The sequence below is a fragment of the Corapipo altera genome, unplaced genomic scaffold (genome assembly GCF_003945725.1).
Source record: "Corapipo altera isolate COAL_440 unplaced genomic scaffold, ASM394572v1 23b, whole genome shotgun sequence".
In the NCBI taxonomy this organism is placed as follows: domain Eukaryota; kingdom Metazoa; phylum Chordata; class Aves; order Passeriformes; family Pipridae; genus Corapipo; species Corapipo altera.
Window position 1 is genome coordinate 15,831,362 of NW_020884885.1, and position 20,753 is coordinate 15,852,114.

Consider the following 20,753-nt stretch of genomic DNA (forward strand, 5'->3'; position numbering starts at 1 on the left):
ATGTCAGTAACTCTTTTGGATGGAGACGAGATGTGTATGCACATGCCTTTGTGTGTGTGTGTGTGTGTGTGTGTTTCTGAAAGCTGAAAGATTTTTTTTAATCTCCATTTTTAAAGCTGCTAGCTTTGTGTACGTGCACCAGAGCTTCCTGCTCCCTCTTGGAGAAGCAATAAACACTGTCATTCTGTAGCAGAGTCCAGGGCAAGCAGGCAAAGAAAATGGTTTCATCTCCTCTTTCCATGTGTTGTGCCTCATCAGCTTCTGGGTTCCTGTGGGTGGGATGGGTGGCCTGTGGAGACCATGGCTGAGGTATGTACCTCTGTGTGTACAAAGCTTGTCTGCTTCTCCTCTATTCTCTTCTCCCATTCCCCTGCTTGGTCCTGCTGGAGGCTGCTCTGAAACATGGCAGTTGCAGGCAGAGCCAAGAGAGAGCCTAGCAGAGAGTCATAGCACGGAGGAGCCACTCTCTCCCTTCTCCTGCCATTGGCAGTAGGGAATGAGGCAGCAGGGTGAACTCCTCCTACTACCATTGCTTATCTGTCAAGTCTATGTCATGCTGGGCAGTTGAAGCCTGGAGTAAGGTTTTCTTCCTCTGGCCACTCTCGTTTCAGTCCGCAGGAAAGCAGGGCTCCAAGGGATTGCAGAGGTGCTACTGTCATCACACACCTGCAGAAGATCTGCTGTCCAGCCTGTCACACTGTAAGGGAGAGAGAAAATATCAGTACTGCCCTACAGCAGCAAAAAGGAGAGTTCTGATGGGGATCCCTACTGTGCAACACGCTCTCTGCCAGAGACTATCATTGCTTTTACAGGCTGAAAAGAAACCCAAGGCCTTAATACCCTCTGTTAGTGCTGGGAAGAGTTGTGTTATTTCCATGAAGTGAAGGTGTGATGAACAGAGTTTCTTTCATAGCAAAAATTTTGAAGTGGTTGGAAGAAGGGATCAGGCTGTTCATGGGTAATAGCAACCCAGTCACTGCTCCTTTGCTCTTCTCAGTGCCCAGCTTAATACCTTGCTCTTCATAAGAGTTTCTGGCCTTGCCAGGGTGGGCAGGCCCTGGCCCCACGTCACTGTGGGGCGCTCTCTTGTCCCAGTGTCTGGGTCACAAACAGTGATGTCTGGCTGTTTCTGCCTATGTGCAAACCACTGATGGGTATTTCTAAGACCCAGGGATTGCAGGTTTAGTTTCACACCCGTGACCCATCTGGCTGTGGAGTTATGCTTGCATGCTGCATGCTGACAGAGCAAATTTCATGTCTGCTCATCATGATGAGTGTTTTGGTACTTAAACTACATTGGACATGTGTTTGTATTTCACTGATAAACCAGAATCTTTCCCATCCAAAATGCTTGTACATGTGCTGTTGTGAAATCCTTGCCATCGTGTATTATACAGCTGTGATGTTGTCTTGTCCCTTTACCATCCTGGTGAAAAGCCAAATGTTGCACAAACCTGGCAGGCCAATAAAGCATGGCAGAACCAATGGCAGAACATGCCCCATTGTTTCTCCTTTCTTACCCAAGTATGTGCTTTGCAAGCTGTTTCCTCTCCAGGTAGGGTTGTGCCATAGCACATTGTGTGAGAGTCCTTTTGTCCCATAGGTGACTTGAAGGTTGTGGCTGCTCCACTGGCCTGCAACACAGTGTTGTCCTTTCTGTGTAGCTAGAGGGTGCCCTTGAGGGAACCTGCTCAAACACTGAAAACTTCCTCCTCCATCCCTGCTGGAGAACCACTGGTTGTCTGAAACACAGTCTGGCTGTGATGGCTGAAGTGATGCTATGCATTTGGGGGTCTTTTGCCTTGGAAGATTTGTGCTCCACAGTTGTGAGCCTCTCAGTGCTGGATTGTTTCTGTGGCTGGAGCTTTTCTTGAACACCAGTTTTACATGTAAAAAATGTTTTGTTCCCCTCCCTTCCCCCTAAAGTTCCTAGTTGGGTGAGGCCCTCTGTGGAGTCCAGAGTGTCTGCTTTTGTTCAACTGCATTGCAGTAAAGGTGTTCTGGGAGTTCTGGCCAACAGAACAGCTTCTTAATTTTTTTGCCTTTTAAAATAAGCCTTCAGTAAGGGTTACTGAAGAAATAATCTTCGTAGTCCTCCCCCAGGGCTGTGGGCAGCACAAAGGAAGGCCTGTCCAGAGCTGCCTGCAGGTGTTTGGTCAGTTCAAAACTGCTGTGAGAGGCAGATCTGGCAGGCTGCAAACCCTTCTTTCCACACCTTTACTCCCAGAAATAACTTGTGAGGACGCATTAGAAATCTCCAGACTTGCAGACTGGATACATCTCCCTTTTTCCCAGTGCTGATGCAATGGGCACCTTGCTGTGCTGTTTCAGTGTTTTATGTGTGTGGCCAGAGCAGTGAGCTAGTCTGTTTGGGGTGAGGGGGGGACTAGGCTTTAGCATGGCATTTGGAAGATTTGCAGGTCAGTCCTCTCTGCCACAGGCTTTGCTGTGTGATTGCAAGCAAGCTCCTCATCTTTGACTCTACTGGGAATGCAAAGCTGCTGTATGGGGGGGAGAGGGTTGTGAGAGAAGTGGTCCTGCTTTCTCCTTCTCTGGGGAGCTAGTGAATACTGGCTGTAGGAAGTGTACGGTCTGAGGTAAGTTGGAGGAAAGCATGGAGAGGGATATTCATGTAAGGCAAAGCATGTGCATTGCCCTTTGCAGCGTGGTCTCCTTCCTTTCCGGTGGTTCATGTGCAGCTTTGGGTGAGCACTGGTGGAGGAGGGGTATTAGTGTCTTCTCAGGAGGGGGCAATTGGCCTGTCCCCCAAAACATCACCATAATAAAGAGGGAGGTGGGAGAAGAGAGATTCAACTGTGAGACCAAGTGGAGAACAACCACAGAAATAAAAACTCTGGCTAGAGAAAGAATTCAGTTTGGAACATTTCTACTTTTGATGAATTATGTTGTGAAGGAAAAAGCAGCAACAGTGATGGCTTCTTGCACAAATTAAATTATCTGAACTAAAGAAAGCACACTCAGTGCTCACCTCTGTTTGAACCTACCATTGCACGGTGTGGGGCTGCAAGGGCTCCAGCCTTGCCTCCCCAAAGTGCTCTGCAGAGGTGGTGAGTGGTTGAACTGGGGCTGATCAGGTTCTTGGCTCGTAATCACATTCTTCGTTCCTTCTCTTTTCAACTTCCAGGTGCCTCAGAACAAAAACCCTCTGTTGAAGAAAGGCTCAGTGCTAGGCAGTTACCTGCCGGACGACAAGCCAGTCAAACGGTTAGATGGGTGTCTGTGTTGTGTTCATGGTGTCAGTCTGTGCCCGCTGGAGTAGCCTGTCAGTCAAGCTGTGCCCTGTGTCTAGTTCTCCCACCTTGGTGCTGGCTGGTTTTGGGAGCACGGAGGGATGCAGCTTTTCTGTGGCTCAAGCTGCCTCTTGGCATCAGATAGTGTTGGCTCAGCATGAAGCTGAGATACCATTAGCTAATTTCCACGGGGAGGTAACCGCCCTGCTGCTTTTAACTGCAGCAATGGGGGAGCAAACCTAAGTGCCATCAGAAGGTTTGGGACTGTTCATGGGAAGGGAGTCACAAAGGCTGCCTTTAACCGAGTCAGGCAGCTCTGTTGAAATGACTGGATCAACTTCCAAGTGTGCCAGTTCTTCCTCAGGCAGAAATCCTGTCCACTGGTGCCTCATGCCAGAGCCCATATCCCTGGGGCATGGGAGAGGGCAGAATCCATTAGGCTTGGATTCTTCCTGGCAGGTGAAGGCCCCAAGGTGAGGGCCCAGTTCCAGGTGTGTTCATCTTGCCCATCTCCTGTTCACCTATGCAGAAGCTCAGCTGGCACACCAGTCCTCCCTTCAGGCAGGGCAGGCAACGTGTCTGTGCGGCCAAGGCCTTTTCTTCCCCCCCCATACAAGCAGACTATGCAGTTCCTTCAATGCCCACGTATGCTTGCCTGAACCATGCTGGTGTTTAGCATCAGCCTTTGTGAACTAGTTGTGTGACCAGCACACTGGTATTGGCCAAAAGCCTGGTTCCTCTGGGAGGCAGGGGAGGCCAGTCCAGCCCTGACTTGGCTTGGAGCTGGATCTCACCTGCAACTGCTGGCCCCAAACAAGTTTTAAAGGCAGCATGCTTCCCTGTCTCTTACCAGGCCTCTGCAGAGGGTTCCATTGCTCCCTAGTTCCTCCTAGTGCCAACCAGAGACATGGGTTTAGGCTCAGAGTTTCTTCCAGCTTCAACCCACACTTAAAGTCTGCAATTCTGGTAGTGGCATTTAAGAATTGAGCTCCAGGCTCCTTAGGTCATGGACTGGTGGAAAACCAGGTGGATTGTGGCTGATTCTTGAGCCCAGGAAGGGAGATTGCTTGGACATGTTTGAGGCAGAGCTCTTTTGTGGCTGTGTGACTGGCACACATGCTATCCATCAAATCAGACAACCAAGTTCCCCCATCTTCCTCCCCGAGTATTTCTTGCAGAGATCCTTCTAGCTGCTGCTGGCATAAACCCACTGAAAAGGCTTAACAGGTGGAGAAGTCTGGCAGTAAGGGTGATGTGAGAAGGGGAGAAGTAGTTGCTGGCCCTGTGTCTGTCCCAGTGCTGTGTCACACCACGTCACTTGAGAAACATGAATAAAACCAGTGAGATCTGGAGTCACTATTCAGGAAGTTTTGTGTTTGTCTCTTACCCCCCTCTCCTTATCCACCCCCCCCCACACACACAAAGAGGCTCTTGAATCTCAGCCCCTCATTCTGTGACTTGTGCCAGCCTTGGGAGATGGGGGCTGTCCCTCAGAGCCTGAGTCTGGGAGTATGTGTTGATTTTCAGGGGGAGAGGTTCCAGCTGGCCTGGCTCTAGACTGGCATTCAGGGCAGATGTAGGGAGGACAACCAGGAATGTGAGCTCCCTTTCATGGAAGTGTAGGCATGGCAGCAGGGGAATTTTTCAACCCGGATGAGGTGTACTTGTAGGAGTGAGAAAGGAGAGTTTTCTTGATTCCTGCACTAGTAGCCAGAGAAAAATGTTGCAAAGAGAGGTGGAACGTACTGCCTCTGAAGAGACTGACTGTAGTAAGCTCTGATTTGCTTCCAAATGGAATCTGCTGGCCAGTGAAGGCAATGGAGATGTCTGTGGGGGATAAAGCCCTTCGGTTGAGTTTTAAGTGTTCTCACTCCCTTTGGCTTTTTGTTCCTCCACTTACCATGTCAGTTCTACCCCCTGCAGAGCAAAGTGCATCAGCCTGCTCTTGTGTGGGCACAGTCTGTGCAACACCTATTCCCAATTACCCCAGCTTCGACAGGGCTCCTGGGCATTTGTTGCCATTCAGAGCCAGTGTGGCTGGTTGGAAGCTTTAAAAAGAAACATCTTTCAGGTCCTGGCTCCCTTACCTTGGCCAGATATAGATACAGGCCAGAGCAGAGCCAACACCAGACAAAGTGACTCTCACCTGTGTGAGAATGTTCAGTGCAATTTGCACACCTGTGGCAGATTTCTGCTGCCTGAACTCAGTAAGACTCTGGGACAGCAGTGTTTGGGAGTGCTGGGCAGGTTCCCTGGAGCAGGACTGTGTGCCTGCAGCAGAGGGCACACTGCATGCAGCCTCCCTGGGATATCAGACAGCCCTTGCGCCGCTGCCTGCAGGCAAAACCCTCTTCACTAACCTCAAAACCTTTGTTACTTCTTTGTATTGTATTTCATAAGAAAAATAGTGAGGTATTTTTTGCTGCCTTTTTTTTTTTTAAGATTCTCTTTTTGCCACCTTTGTATGTTTTGCCTCATTTTTCAGTACTGGGGGAAATGGGAGGCAAAGAATTCTTAAAAAAAATCCAGAAGCCTGCAATTTTTATTAAAACCAATGAAAAACTTGTTGGCACATATGAGTGCAGCATAGCTCAGGTGAGCTGTCTCTTTTTCCTTAGGGGTGTCGCTGATGACTTAGTCACGGGGAGTGTGGGGAGTGTATGTATGGAGTTCCTGCAAGCACTGCATATGCACTAATTGGATTGTACTGGTTGTTTTGGGAATTTGCAACCTCCTCCTCTTCCCTATCTCCTCACTCCCTACCCTCCCACCCTGCCTGTGATGCTTGTGAGCTTTAATACAGACAACTGGCCTCTGCGGACCTTCCCTTCACCTTCCCAGCGGATGTGGCAGTGGAAGAACCCAACAGAAAGAACTGTAAATACTTCCCAGGCAACAGGACATGGATGAAGACAGGAGAAGGAGAAAGCACAAACTTTGGAGACAACCCTAGAGACAAGGAGAGATGGCCCTTGGCAGCAGATACTGAGTGGTTTAAGATGACTTTGAAGGGTGACACTGACTGCAGAAAAAAAGCAGATGGCTTAGATGCTGGTCCGCTGCCTCCTAGAGCACAGCCTGTTGGCACTGAAACCAGGGTGAGTGTAGTCACTTGGGGTTCTTCCTCAAACACCTGCTACCAGGGACTTGAGGGTTTCTGACTCTCTTCCCATCTAACTCCAGCTCCATAGGTTTATAGTGCAGGGGTCCAATGCCTGCACAAACCAAAGCACAGCCTGCAATTAGGCTTTTCAAAACTGAGTCCCTTTCTTCCATTGTAGCTCCAGGCACTGGAACCAGCCAGCTGTTCCCCAGATCGCATCTTTAAAGTGGTGTTTGTAGGGAACTCTGGTGTTGGGAAGAGTTCCTTTATCCACCGCTTCTGCTATGACAGGTTCTTGGCTGAGCTCAATGCAACCATCGGTAAGTAATAGGGTCCCTGACTCATCTGGATAAGAAGGGTGGGAAAGTCAGCCTGGACAAATGGTTTTTTGCCAGTATCGTAGCCCAGCTAAAGGTCAAGATGGTCCCTCTCCCAGTATTGAATCAATCTTGCAATTTCCCTGAACTAAACAGAGTTGAACCCTGGCCATTGTAATGGCAAGCTGCTTTCTCCCTCTCCTACCTTATGATCATTGTTACTTTCCTGACAGGTATTGATTACCAGGTGAAGAGTCTAATGGTGGATAACACCCAGGTTGCCTTGCAGCTGTGGGATACAGCTGGACAAGAAAGGTAAGTAATTTCTGTGAGTAATTTCTACTGCCAGACTCATTGCAGGAAAGGGAAAGTGCATGCAGCTGGTTTCTACCCCTGGGAAAACTGTTAGCTTCAGAAGGACCAGAGAGGTCACAGCAGCTATTCCAGTGCTGAACCTGCAGCAAAGGCCTCTTTCAAGAGATTTCTAGAAGCTTTGGCTGTGAAGCAGAGCCTGGGGAGATCTCTCTCAGGATTGACAGAAAAGTAGTTTTCCATATGTCTGACATGCATGCTTGTGGCTCCAGGTAGTCTGTCCATAGATCACTGTATGGTGTGAGGTTCAAAGCTCCTCCAACCCTCAAAGCTCTCCTGCATCAGCCTACTTCAGGGAAAAGCTGCAGGACAGGGTGCAGGTTAGGATAAAAACTAAGGCTCTGGATAGACATTCTGTTCTCAGATTTGGCTGTGCTACTCCTGTCCCCAGCTGCTCACCACCACCTGCTATTCAGGGGGTGGGAAGGACTGTGTGAACCTTTCCAGGTCAGATTCAGTTGTCAAAGCCAGCTGAATTAGTTTGACCTGTGGGGAAGGTGATTTGCACTAACCTGCTGGACTCTGTCAGTGAGTTTATTGGCCCCTCCCACTGTCCCTTTTTGCTGATAGACTTGTGGAAGCGATAATCCTTGGTAGAGGGACTGTGCAGCTTTTTGTGACAGTGAACACACGTTCCCATTTGAAGGCCTCTAGTTTCGAAAGCATGGGCCATCTCTAGGTGTTATCAGCACTGTTGGTGAGGATCAGAGTAGTAGAGGACACACTTGACCCTCATCTGCTACTAGAGATGAAAGCCCATCACTACCTTCACGTAAATCACATTTTACTTGGGATACACTTCAAAGCTTAAGATGCAAAGCTGTTTCAAGGGGACCATGAACCTCAAGGGCCAGACAAAAATAAGTACTGGATATTTAGGGCTAAATATGTTATGGGGGCAGGCCTTCAGGAGGCAGCTGAGATCATGGGAATATTATAATCCTAAACTATGCCCATGACGCTGTCTGCTCAGTCAGCTAGACCATGCAGACCTGGTGGGAATGTACTAAGTAGGAGTATCTTATCGAAAAGCAACTATCTCTTCCAAAATCAAGCTTCATGCTAAAGAAATAATGATTTCTGAAAGGACTCCTGTGGATATTTCAGTGCTGAAACTCAGCAGTAAGGGGAGTTATGACATAAAATGTGACATTTTACTGGGGCCAGATTGCATCAAATTGAAGAGATTGTCTGCAGAAGGATCTTAAGCATTAGCAGGTCTTAGATGTGTGCTTGAAAGAGAGAACTTGGCTCAGTGCTGATACCGATTAGAAGACATGGGAAAAAGCAAAAGCTTTTACTGCTTCTGGAGAAAGGTGCATGCTACCTTTTGATGTTTTTTCTGGAGCATCTGGCCTGTCTGGCAGTTCCAGAGATGCACCTTGACTGCCAAAGACACAGTCTGTGCTTTCTCAGTTGAGCAGTTGCCAGAATGTCATGCCCTTATTGCACTGAGAAAGAACAAGCTCCAGGCAATCATCTGAAGAGTTCAGGAGGGTCACATCTTGCTGTAGGTTTTATTGGCTCGTAATATAAGAGTAGAGTTTGCTATCCTGTGCGGGGCTGAAATACACAGCTTTCCAGTGAGATCTCAGTACCTGTGTTACATTTCATTCCATCAGTTTGCAATCAGTGTGGTTATATCATGGCTCTGTCACAAACTCCTTACAGATTTTTAAGGTTTGAGTTTGGTTTCTGTTTTTGTTTGTTTGTTTGGCTTGGTTGTTGGTTTTGGTGTTTTTTTGTTTTGTTTGTTTTGTTTTGTTTGTTTGGGTTTTTTTCAGTTTTTTTGGTTTGGTTTGGTTTGGGTTTTTTGTTTTTGTGGGCTTTTTTGTTTTGGGTTTGTTTGTTTCTTTTAGTTTTTTGGGGTTTAGGGGTTTTTTTTGTTTGGTTTTTTGGTTTTGGTTTGGTTCTTTTTTTAATTTATTAAAAAAATACAAGCCTGTGGTTTTAATTGGTATGGAGAGGACACAGTAGATGTCTGATGGGAGTTTTTCCCCGAAATTATGTCTAACTCCTGATTTTTTATTTATGATGGCATTGATTTATAGATTCAAGACTGTAAACAGACTCTATTGATGCTGAGATCTTAATTGCTGTTTTGGCAGCACTGGGGCAGACATTATGCATGCCTAGTTTGTACTGTGGTACAGCTTAGTCTGCAGATTCTTACAGACTACAGAGAAAGATCATGTTTTTTCCAGCAATTTCCCTTTTTATAGGCAATTTCCTTTTCCTATCCCTCCTAAGCAGATTCTTGTTTCTTTCTTCCTCACCTGCAAAGGTCTTCCTTCCTGTTTTCTCAGCAGCATGCATTTGGAAAGACTCCTGCTTACCCTTGGCTGCCTGGCCCGCCTCAGGAGTGCAAGGATCTGACCTGTCGCCAGGCCCCAGGGGACACACCAGCCCCAGGGGACACGCACGGGGGCTGCCTGGCCTTGCAAAGGACCTGCACTGAAAGACAGATAATCCCACTCTGTTTCTTGTCATTACATGGCCATGGTTCTGAGAGTGCCCTTGGTTTTGTTTGGCACAGGTTTCGGAGCATTACCAAGCAGTATTTCCGGAAGGCAGATGGGATTCTGGTGATGTACGACATGACGGCCGAGTGCTCCTTCATGGCCGTGCGGAACTGGATGAGCAGCATCCAGGTGAGAGCAGGACCGTGGCTATCCAATGCTCGTTGTGCTTCCACTGCCTTGCTCCAGACCAGTTCCAACAGTCTGTCTGGAAGCGACATTCCCCAGAGCCCCAGGAGGTCCTACTGACCTTGTGGAGCTGAATTATCAAAGCAGATGCTGTGGGTACTGCCTGTGGGAGTCAGTCTGGGACCAGGGGCTTTGTGCTGAAGATACCAAAGCCAGTGTAGGCCATTGAGTGAAGGAGGGCTGTTTCTGTGGCAGAATGTGGTGGGACCTGCCAAAACAGTAATCTGTGTTTGTAAGCAGCCCATGTGCATTGGCAACATCTCCTAAACATGGTCACATCACACCTGTGCTCAGGTAAGGAGATCTCCTGGCGTCCAGCCTATGCGCAGGAAAGGGAGACAGCCCTGATGCATTTAGGCTCAGACCTGCAGCACAGCACTTTGTATGGTCACATCCTGACTCTGCTTGGAGATTTCTAAATGGGACTGCATTATTAGTAATAGCTTTGTTTTTTTGTTTCCCTCATTTGCTCCAACTTTAACAATTGATAATTTTTTCCTTTTCTATTTTTTTTCTTTATTTGGTAATTGTGTATTAATATTGTAACTTGCCCTCCTGCCTTTTATTTCCAAACTCTCAAAAAAAGCGTTCATCTGTGGCTTGTATCTCCTTGGGGAGACAAAAATACCCATCTATATGTTTTAAATAAGTTGGGTGTAGATGATCAAGATGTTGAATGGGAATTGTGAAGGGTGGTTTTGTCGTGATTATGCCGAGTCTCAAAATAAAACAAGATCCTTGTGAAATGAATAAGCATAGGATGGAGGTTTCTTATATTATTAACTTCCACAGGCCTGTTGGGAAAAACAAACAAACAACCACTCAGCTATTTCTTTGGACTCTAAAAGATCAAAGGTTAAGATTTTCAAAACTAAACCAGCCTCTGAAAATCAGGCTTCTTTCAGGAAGGTTAAACTGAGCACAGAGAAAATCAAAACAGGCAAAATATGTAACTTTTAATATCTCTCTTCTTTTCCTCTGCCCATCTGTGTATTTATCTTGTTTTGAAGCTCTTCAGGTACTGTATTATGTCATCCAGGGCACTCAAGTTTGGAAATAACTTTGAGCCCTATTCTTACTCTGGCAATGTTCTAGTGAGCCAGTGGAACCTGAGGGAGTTTTACCAGAGGTAAGGGGTTCCCAGAATAAACAGTCCCTACAGAGACAGTGTACAGGAGTTAAAAGTTGCTTAGCTTGCTTGGCCAGTGAATTTTTAGCAAGGGATCACTGAGTTTAGGACATCAGAGGAATAGTACCACACATACACACAAAAATTATTGAACTTATTAAGAAGCTCTGCCTGATCTCAAATTCCCAGCAGCCTATGGGGCAAGCTGCTTTTCCTTAGGCTTGTTATTTCCCTGAGAGGAACTTATGTCCTGTCTCCCCTCTCTCAGCATCCCAGCTGAACATGAGAAAGATTTGGAATACATTCCAGTAGCTTAAGCTTTCTTCCATAAATCCCTGGGGCTACTGAAGGAATGGCCCTTTATTGAGCTAAAGGGCCCAATCGTGCTGCTGAAGGTCTTGTTTGCATGAGCTGGAAGGATCTGCTCTGAGTTACTTCCCTCCTTCAGCTGAATTTCCAGGGTGCTTTACTCTGTTTCCTTTGCAGGAAGGTATCGAGGATGGAGCTGTGGTCTTTCTGCTTGGAAATAAAATGGATGCTGTGCAGAGAGAGACACGGAATGTGCCCAAGGTGGAGGGGGAAAGGCTGGCAAAGGTGTGACTCTGCTCTGCTGCTTGACCTGCTCTGCAGCCTCCCTCCAGCTGTCAGCAGGGCAGCCTGGCTGGCAGAAAGCCCTTCTTGGAGCCATTTTCCAGTATGGTACCTTGCCTCTCTCCCCCACCCCATGTTTCTCCAATGTAAACATGTACCAAGGTCCCTCTGGTACCAGGCAGGATGAGATGTGGCACGCAATGGCCCTTGAGGCAGGCTCATTTATTTCTCTTGAGGCTTAATGCCTCCTTATAGTCTTTCTGAGGGAAACTTGCATGGCTGTTTTTCCATCTGAGGACTCCTTACTGTAACATCATCCTGCCTTTTCCCTCAATCCCTTGTCTGCATGCTTGCCGGGACTTTGACCCCTGGGTGGGGGGAGGCTGAAAGTGGTTTCAAAGGTGTTCCCTATCTTCTGAACTCTGCAACACAAAGGTAAGGGAATTAAAGTACCCTGAGCAGATGTATTCTCTTCCCGAACAACTTCTCCAATGCTCCCTTTTGGATGCTCTGTCTGGGCCCCCAATGCTGGAAAAGCATCTCCTTTTTCTGGGCTGCTAAGGGGGTGATAACAGCCACTCTCCTGGCCCCAAATGATCTTGGAAGAGTTCCTGGTGGTGGGGGTGGACTAGCTCCCAAGGATGTGAATGAATGGTGGTGGAAAGGTGGCAGCCAACATGGGTGCTTGCTGTGCTCTCTGGCAGGAATACAAGGCTGTCTTCTATGAGTGCAGTGCGATGACTGGCTATAACATCATGGAGCCCATGCTGCACATGGCCAGGTCAGTGAACAGAAAGTCACCCTGGGATATTTTCCCCACTATAGGTGACTGGTGTGGGCTCTCCTGGGGAATGGGCAAGAAGAGGGGCGTGTCAGAGACTGACTTTCTGCCATATCACAAAAACCACCTGACTTCCTGACTCCAAGTCATTGTCTTCTGTGCCTGGAGAGCACCAGTTGTAGACTGGACACTTTCACACACAAAATTTCATCTGGCAGAGCTGGCTGTTGCAAGATTGGGAGTTTTATTTGAATATTTCACCACAAAAACCTTGTGTACTATCATAGATTTTAAGTTGGTGTTTTGGAAGTCTGCATGCAGCTCTAAGGGTTTTTTCTTCCCTATCTTATTAAGCATTGTACTGACCGTGCTATTTTGGTGGCAATAGTTTTAAAGGGAGATAAGACACTTTGTTAGGCTGAAAGAAGTTTGCTCTAAGATTTTTAGTTTTTTTAAAAAAAGGTAGTTTTTGGAAAAAAAGTATTTGAAATCTTGCAAGGAAATTATCCTTTTGTCTTCTTTTATCCCTTCACCTCCTCCTGCACATCATCTCTGTTAAATCCACAGCAGGATCTAATTGTTCATTAACTGGGATGATTTACTTATCAGCTAGGTAAATTGTGTCTCCCATAGCACATGCCTTCAGCATGCTTTATTACCATGCTGCTGCCCAAGATGGCCCAGACAGGTGAAGCAAACAGCCCAAGAGTCTGACGTCAGTGTGGGAGCTTGGGAATAAGGCACAGACCACTCACACCTGGTGCTCTGACTACTAAGCCATGCGGTCCCCTCTTGTATGTGACCAGTTTCTTTCCCTGTTCCCTGGAAATTCATGCTTATTTTCTGTGTGTGTTGGTTTATCTAGCCCAACTTCCAGAGAAGTCCAGTCTCTTGGCCAGTCATTTCTTACAATCCTAAATGGCTGGTGGGGAGCAAAGGGCAGAGGCAAATGCCTTGGCAGGAAGAGCTCAGTAACCAGGTTGTGCTCTTGGTCTGTGCTGCTCTTTCCAGGTTGCTGACAGCACAAGAAGACAGGCAGAGGGAGAATGCCCTGCAGCTGGAAGATATCGGCAGGAGGAAAGGGTGCTGCACATAAGGCACATCAGTGTGTCAGCAAGAGGCATGTGCCAGCACTGTATCATGAAGCTGGGGGTTCCTTTCAAGCAAGCTGAATCTGATGGTATCAGCTCTTCAGAGATTTGGGGAAGCTGAAGCTTTTCCCAGTCTGTGAATTTTGAGGCACTAAATCAGGCCAAAATGTGCATATTATCTGCACTGTTCCATTTCCCAACTCTGCATGCAGCCCTGGTCTCTGGAGGCCTCTGCTTCTTTGGGGAAATTTGGCTGGTCTTGGCTAATTGGACAAAGTGGGCCTTCTGTCTGGAGAGTTTGCTTCCCTGTAAAGGGATGGTCTTATTCCTTTTCTCTCTGGTAAAGAACTGGCCTAGCAGCAGAGAGTGGAGGACACAATGGTTGCTGTCTTAAGTAGAATTTTAGTGTAAGAGATAGAGCTAGCCCAAATTTAAGTTTCTTTAAGTAGTGATCCATCCATCCATCTCAGAGAACAGCATCTCCTCTTGGCTCTGTGACAGTAGGGCCCAGTTGAGATCCTGCTGTGGTAAGTGAGAACGCTTCTACCACTTCCTGCAAGATCTGGATAAGGCCCTGTATTTACTCCAAAATTAAGTTGGACTTGTCAATATTGTAGTCAACTGATTCCATGTGTGAATATGGTATGAACTGATAGAATGAGTCACTCCAGTGGCTTTCATCTCATTGGTACCCTAATGGACCTTGTCACTGTCCCTCTCCTACTGTTTACTGAACACAGAGCAGTTGCCCTGGGACTCACAGGTGCTGACATGTGTTGCTGATTCATAACCCATTGCCAGAGCTGTGCTGTACAAACTAGGGGAGCCATATATAGCCTGTTTTATGGTTGAACGCTGCCTGTTTCCTCCCATTCTCCTATCTTTTCCTGAAGAATATCCGGCAACTTGGAACTGCCTTTCCCGCAGTGCTTTCAAATGTACCTGGGCTTGGAAGCACAAGGCAGCTGCTTGTGTCAAATGCAGCTTTTTCTCTTGCAGTGACCTTGTGCAACAACCTCACTTTCCTGGTGAAGGGCCTGAGAAAGAGCTGGACTGAACCTGTTTCCATTGGGAAGGGGCCTTCTTGTTGCTGAGGAGTGGGGCAAAGCAGAGTGAGGGGAGGGGAGGGCTGAGGTAGAAACTGGCCCCAGCCATGTGCCTGTTGGCAGAGCTGCAGCTGTGCCTGGGCACGGAGCACCTGGTGTGCTCTGGGGTGTGATGCTTTCTGCTTTGTAGCTCAGTTGCTCTTAAAGCCTTATAGGACTAAGTGAGCTTTTTGGTAATGCCCAGTTCCCTTTCATCTTTGAGCCTGTTTATGCAACTGACATTTTAGGCACAAGATGTGTTCCTGCAGCCTTGAAGCAGTCCCCCCAACCTTGCAGCATGGGAAGGCCTGTATTTGTCCACTGTCTTTCCTCCCTTGGGATAAGGTGGTTACTCTGAATGTCTATTTATTGCACAAATTTCTTTGGGAATATCCCATGCAGGAAAAGTGCTCTGAGTCACTTACAGGCCTCCAGTGTTACAAAGAATTTCCATGGTTCCTCCTGGTGCCCTTTACTCTAGATAGGAAAGGAAGTTTTTCTCTGCAAGAGCAGGATTTCTGAGTAAAACGAATACCCAAAAGTAATAAGCTCCTGCTCAGTCCTTAGTGTTGGCTGGCTGTGGCTCACATTGTGTTTAACTGCAGTAATGCCTTCCAGAGACTAGGAAGCAGAAAGCCAGAAAAGGTCCAGAACCAGGGTAGCTAGTGTGGAGCCTAGAGTAACACCAGCAGTGCTGCCACTGGGACTCCTTGTGTTTGCAAGAAACAATGTGTGGGAAGGGAAATCATCTCTGTTTTTCAGAAAACAGCTCTAATCTGGACACAGATGTGACTTTCTAACCAGTGTGGGTGTGAAGGAGCACAGGCATTATCACCTGTTGAACAGGTCGAACCCACCATCTGCCTTAGGGGAGCTCCAGGTGCCAGTTAACATGGAGTGGCTGGCCAAGAATTGGTGTCTTCGGTCGTGGCACATCCGTAATGCTAACAGTTACTTACCTGCAGCAGCAGGATTTGGGAAGCTGCTGCAGAAGGAAGAGAGCAGTAGCTAATGTTCTGAAACTGCACCTCCTGCACTCTGTACAGAGCACATCAAAGACAAAGGCATGAAATTACAGCTGACACACAAATACAAGCAGTCTGTGTAGTACCTTGATCAGTGCTGTCATATTGCAATGGCAAGAACTACCAGGTTCTTTTGATGTACAACCTTAAGCATGTTTTCTTAGTGTGCAAACAGTACAGACAATAAAGAAATCCTGTCTTACAAACCATTGCGTTGAGAGATTTTTTTCAGATGCTGCAAGAGATTCAGCCTCCCATCTTCAATGATTGTAGTGACTTCTCACTGCTCAGGATGTTGCCTGTCCCCCATGATGGTACACAGAGGGTCTTATAAGTAGGGAGAGAGTCGATCAAGAACCCATGTCTTGTAGGTAGCAGAGGAGAAATTAATCTCCAGTCTTTTTTTACCTCTTTCAAGCAGCCAGAGTCCAGCTGATCAGGGAAGGCAGAGCACAGAGGAGAAAAAGGGGAGATGCTTCCCCAATGTCTGGGTGTGTAGTGCTTTCAGAGAGGGCACGTTCTCACCTTGTTACCTATATTTGTAGAGCTAAACCTTTATTTTATTAATGTCCCATGCATCCTTTTCACTCGAATTATGAACTTGGTTGCTTTTAATCGTTGTGCCTTGGTAGGGCTCCAGCTGGATGTTCGTGCATTACAGAATTAATCACTCTGCAGTTTTGACCAAACAAATTATTACTCATTTCCCCTGCTGTAAATTGATAACACAAGTAGTTCATTGTAACTTCATCTTTTTTTTTTTAGCAGGAAAAGGTGGATTTTTGTTTCAAGCATGACAAAATGGCACAGAGTTTGAGCGGGTTGTGCTTGGACAACAGTAAGCACCAGGGTGGGGTTTATTACTGGAAGGTCTTTTGTTGTCTTTTTTGTCTCTCAGCACAATAATTCCTGTTGGAAGACCCAGACACAGTCTGAAGGTGCATGTTATCAGTTTTTAAATCTGTCTGATATCAGACCCAAACTAGAGCAGAATTTCCACAAAATTCTTAATTTTACTACATCCTCCTGTTGTGTCAGAATCTCTCCTGCCTCTAAATAGAAGACCAGGAGCAGTCACCCTCTGCAAGTGACTGCTGGAAACTGCAGCAGAAATAAAAAGCAAATAATGGAGACATCCTGAGGTGGCACGAGATGAGTGAGGATGCAAAATAAGACTGCCCAGGGCCTTATTCCTTCACCATATTGGCTGCAGTCTCTTAGGGAACAAGTGACATTTTGCACATACCCTGTAAGGTATTTTGGAATCCTATCACAAGAAAGTACTCTTTTTATAGCCCAGGAAGCCTTATCCTGGCACAGGCAACAGTGCAGCTGTGTATACAATCAGATTTAGGGGCAAAAGCAAAAAAAAACCCCAGCAGCTACTCTGATAAGCAGCCATGGTGCCACCAATCTCTGCATGCTGGCAAAGGGACCTCACTCTGCTTTGGGTTTCACTTGTCTCTTTCATGTTAATATGCTAAGGGTAAGTGTAAGAGGATTAGCCTGACAGCATCTCTTTGAAAAGCCAAAACAGGGCTGAAAAGGGAGCATTAAGCCACGGTGTTAAGTTTAAAGCTTTCCCATAGGACAAATGTGGGAATTGCAAAGGTTTGAGATGTTGTTTTCCTCTACCTTCTTTATTCCAGCAGTGTGAACTCCAAGGGTCAGTTTTCATTTATTCACATTTAATGAGTTCTGGCAACGGGGATCATGCAGCCTGTCATGTCACCTTCTTCTGTTTGTTTCTTTTCATGCTCTTTTTACTTGTTAATTGCTTAGTGTGTGTATTTATATATATATATAGAGAGAGACCAAGTACTTAATCTCCAAGTGTTAACATATCTCACAGCCCATGCTATACACCTTTAAAGCTCTGTTTGGGAATCTCCCACTCAATTCCAATAGACCCATAGTCCTGCAATTCACAGCTTTGTTAGCAGATGCTCATTACTTATCTGGCTGTTTATGAGTCACACAGAAATTTCTGTTGGTGTGGCTACAATAATCCGTCTCCGGACTCTCCAGCCTGCAAGGCATGTTTTATATATGTATCAAGCCATGTGGTTTGGTAAGGCCCTGTTCTGCAAACACAAGTGTAGCTGTGTGCTTCTTCTGAAATTACTAGTCCACAGGACACCTGACCAGGTAAAATTAGTCTTTTCGAGGCAAACAGGTATCTCCAGTAAATACCTATTACTCCAGCAGTAAGCTGAGAACTGGGAGGTGGGGGGTCCTGTGGTGTATCTCGCCTTTAGCCACAGGCTCTCCCAAGCACATGATTTCTGTGCAGGCAACACTTGTGCCTGGTCGTGCTGGTTTGCTGACCCAAATCTGCTGGGGCAGGGGGTTATGTTTTCTCCTGTTTGTGCATGAAATCCCTGGACATGGCAAGAAGGTAGCAGCCCAGTGGAGCAGGGTACCTGAGGCTCCTCCAAGGAGGGCTGGGGCCTAGGGTAGGGGCTTCTAAGAGTTTGTGGCTTCCAGGCTCTGCCACACACTCCCTGCAAAAAACCTACCAGTGTGTAAGCATGACCTGGTCCCCCAGGGCTCTACTTGATCACTTGGCCCTCCAGCAGCTCCAAGGCAAAGCTTAGGCAGTATTCCCATCACCTGAGGAAGAGAGGAGTGAGTTTACTCCTTGGGAAGGATGATGTGATTTTTGAGTTGGGCACATGGAGAGGTTAAATGTCACATTCGGGGCAAGCACCCAGGAGATCCTAAACTGGCCTTTTCCCTCGCTCCCTGCCCATACCTCCTCTCTCCCTGACCAGATCTCCTCCCTTCACCCCATTCCCTGAAAAACCATGTGAGGCTACTCAGTCATGGAGGGGAGCAGGCAAGGGCCTTTCTCCCAGCTCAGGGCTGCTCTGCACAGAGGTAGGTATGTGGGCTGCGGCTAAAAGTGAGGTAATGGAAGGATGAGGCAATGTGCCAGTCAGGGCTTGATCTTGATTTACAGGGTGTTTCATGGAAAACTCTTTAACAACCAAGTTTGACGCCTTAAAAAAAAAAAAAAAAAAAAAAAAAAAAAGCCGCTTCAGTTGGAGTTCGCTGTAACACGTTGCCTGCGGCAATGGAGATGGCAGCGTGAGGCCCGGGAGCCCAGCGCCGCCTCCAGCGCTGCTGGGGCCGCGGTGGCACCGCCGCGCTCGGGCCGCTGCTCCCCCGGGCAGCAGCGGCCCCGGGACGAATCGGGGCCGGGCCCGGAGAGAGTGCCGGGGAGACTGGGGGGAGGTGGCCCGGGCTAGGGTGGGCTGGGCCGGCCGCGCCTCCCTCCCGCCCTCCTCAGGGGGTGCCTTCCCTCCCTCCGAGGCAGCGCGGCAGGTCGGGGCGTGCGGCGGCGCGGAGCGGCTGCGGAGGGTGAGGCGGGGCGCCCCCGAAATGGCGGCACCGGCGGCAGGGAGGGGAGGCGGGGGGCGCGGCGGCCTCGGGGGAGCGGGGCTGGAGAAGGGGCTGGGGGCGGCGGTGCCGGGGCAGCGGGGACAAAGCGGTGCCCTTGGGCCCCTGTGCGGCAGCGGGGCCCCGGCACGCCCTCCCGGCACCCCGGGCCCCTTGGGCACCTGGCCGCGGTCACCCGAGCCCGGCTCTATCGCAGCGCTGCTGTGCCTCCCCTCCAGCGCCCCGTGCCATTGCACAGCTTCGCAGGGGCTTCACCCTTGCATGCTTTTTGTTGTTTTGGTTTTGTGTTGGGTTTTTTTTTTTTCCTTAGAAAACTGTTTTAACCTGTTGCAGGTGGTGTCAGAAGCTTTGCATAGCCGGTGCATTAGTAAAGGTGTTCTGAATGTTGCCATAATCTTGTGAAACCATTATTATCCCCCTCTGTCTTTTGTTCACTTAAGTCTCCCTGTTGTACAATTAAAGACTTGGCCTTTATGCTGGGCTTGCAGGACCCTTGGAGGCGGAGGAGAGAGAGAGAGAGCCCTTGTTTACCACACGGTCCAGGCGATGTTCTGTTTCCTTCATTCTCTGGAAGCTGGATCAGGGGGAGCAGGTGTTGATGGCTGATGATGTACTGCAGTATTGCTTTCCATGAGGAGTCTTTCCCAGTAGCCTTTGCCCCATGTCATCTCATAAGGAACAGAAACTGATGTAAATTTAAAAAAAAAATCTGACTTTGCCTGAGCGCTTTTGTAATCAACATGTTGCAGTATCCTGTTGAATTTTAGCAATGACATATCTTTATTTCAAGTTACTCTGTAGCATCCCTTAAATGACACTGCTTCACTTCCTTTGTCCCCCTACAGCTCTTCCTGGCTTGCTTTGAGAGTTCACATAGTGCCTTCTAGAACAAGGGTTGATTAACATAACTCATCAGAGATGGCCCAGTAGTGGCCATTTTGTTGAAACAGTTTTGAAATAAGTCCCTTTTACCAAAACGTGTTTCCTTTGCCACCTAGGAGGCCATTGCCAACATTCTTAGGGAAGCTTTTGCTGGGATGGATGTCTGCTGCCTGGTACTGTTGAGGCTGAAGAGTCTCTTATCGTGTCACCAGTCAGAGGTCCATCCCAGTCTTCCTGGGTGACTCTCGCTGCTGCCAAAGAGGACTGCCTGTGATGGAGGGAGCAGAGTGCCTCTCTCTGCTGAGCTGTTGCTGAGCTCACAGAAACTAGAAAAGTTGATGCGAAAGTTTTAGTGCATTTATACTCTCTGAAGCTGTTTGTGTGCCTAGGACAGGGAATTCCTAGTCTGCAGATTGTTATGAGCTGGGCAACGAGGAACTGGATTGTTGGAAGCTGGGGCAGCATCACTTATGTTTTCTGTGAGGCATCTGGTGACAGGTCCCTGTTGAAGGCATAATGCTGGCTTGCACAGGTGGGCCTGGGCTCTGGTTTGCTACAGCTGCTGTTATGTGCCAGTTATTTGAGTCAGATGCCCTTGCTGAATGCTTGAGTTGTGAGCTGGAGGTGTCAGCTTTTGAGCTCCTCTGTATAACTCTCCTCGGATCACATCCTTGCTCTATAGTTTGCTGATGATGTCTTTGGGTTCCTGATCTGTACGTCCTTCTGTCCTTATGCTGTATTTCTGTAAAAAGCACGTTTCATTCCAAACTGTTGCACATATTCATTGGCCTGTGGCTTTTTTAAAATAATGGCTTACCTTCTCAGTGGAGTCTTTCTGCAGTGGAGGAGAATGACTTCCCCAGTTGCCTGGTATAAGGAGTCCTGGTGATCCCTGCACTATTTTGGCTCCAGGAAACAATAAGAACACACCTTTTCTGAGTGCTTGAAACAATGTCCCATGTGTGACACCTCGTTTTACTCTGGAGTCTAACGTGGTTAGTCTGTCCTGTGGTACA

At 47.8% G+C, this 20,753-nt stretch overlaps 2 protein-coding genes across 5 annotated transcripts in view; both read left to right on the forward strand.

Annotated features, from left to right (window-relative positions):
- CRACR2B (calcium release activated channel regulator 2B) overlaps positions 1 to 13,464 on the forward strand; it is a 36,989-nt gene extending 23,525 nt beyond the window's left edge. Inside the window, exons 11-18 of one of the 3 annotated variants that reach the window (XM_027642452.1) lie at positions 3,146 to 3,225; positions 6,055 to 6,349; positions 6,533 to 6,674; positions 6,905 to 6,986; positions 9,580 to 9,694; positions 11,367 to 11,474; positions 12,176 to 12,252; positions 13,264 to 13,459. In XM_027642452.1, coding sequence (XP_027498253.1) covers positions 3,146 to 3,225; positions 6,055 to 6,349; positions 6,533 to 6,674; positions 6,905 to 6,986; positions 9,580 to 9,694; positions 11,367 to 11,474; positions 12,176 to 12,252; positions 13,264 to 13,348 — 984 coding nt within the window. In that variant the 3' untranslated portion in view covers positions 13,349 to 13,459. Of the gene's footprint in view, positions 1 to 3,145; positions 3,226 to 6,054; positions 6,350 to 6,532; positions 6,675 to 6,904; positions 6,987 to 9,579; positions 9,695 to 11,366; positions 11,475 to 12,175; positions 12,253 to 13,263 lie in introns of all 3 variants that reach the window. The other 2 variants (XM_027642454.1, XM_027642453.1) reach the window with 2 other exon arrangements.
- A 4,797-nt stretch (positions 13,465 to 18,261) lies between these two features.
- CD151 (CD151 molecule (Raph blood group)) overlaps positions 18,262 to 20,753 on the forward strand; it is a 34,789-nt gene continuing 32,297 nt past the window's right edge. Inside the window, exon 1 of one of the 2 annotated variants that reach the window (XM_027642255.1) lies at positions 18,262 to 18,333. The gene's annotated coding sequence lies outside the window, so the exon portion shown is untranslated. Of the gene's footprint in view, positions 18,334 to 18,709; positions 18,817 to 20,753 lie in introns of those variants that run through there. The other variant, XM_027642254.1, reaches the window with a different exon arrangement.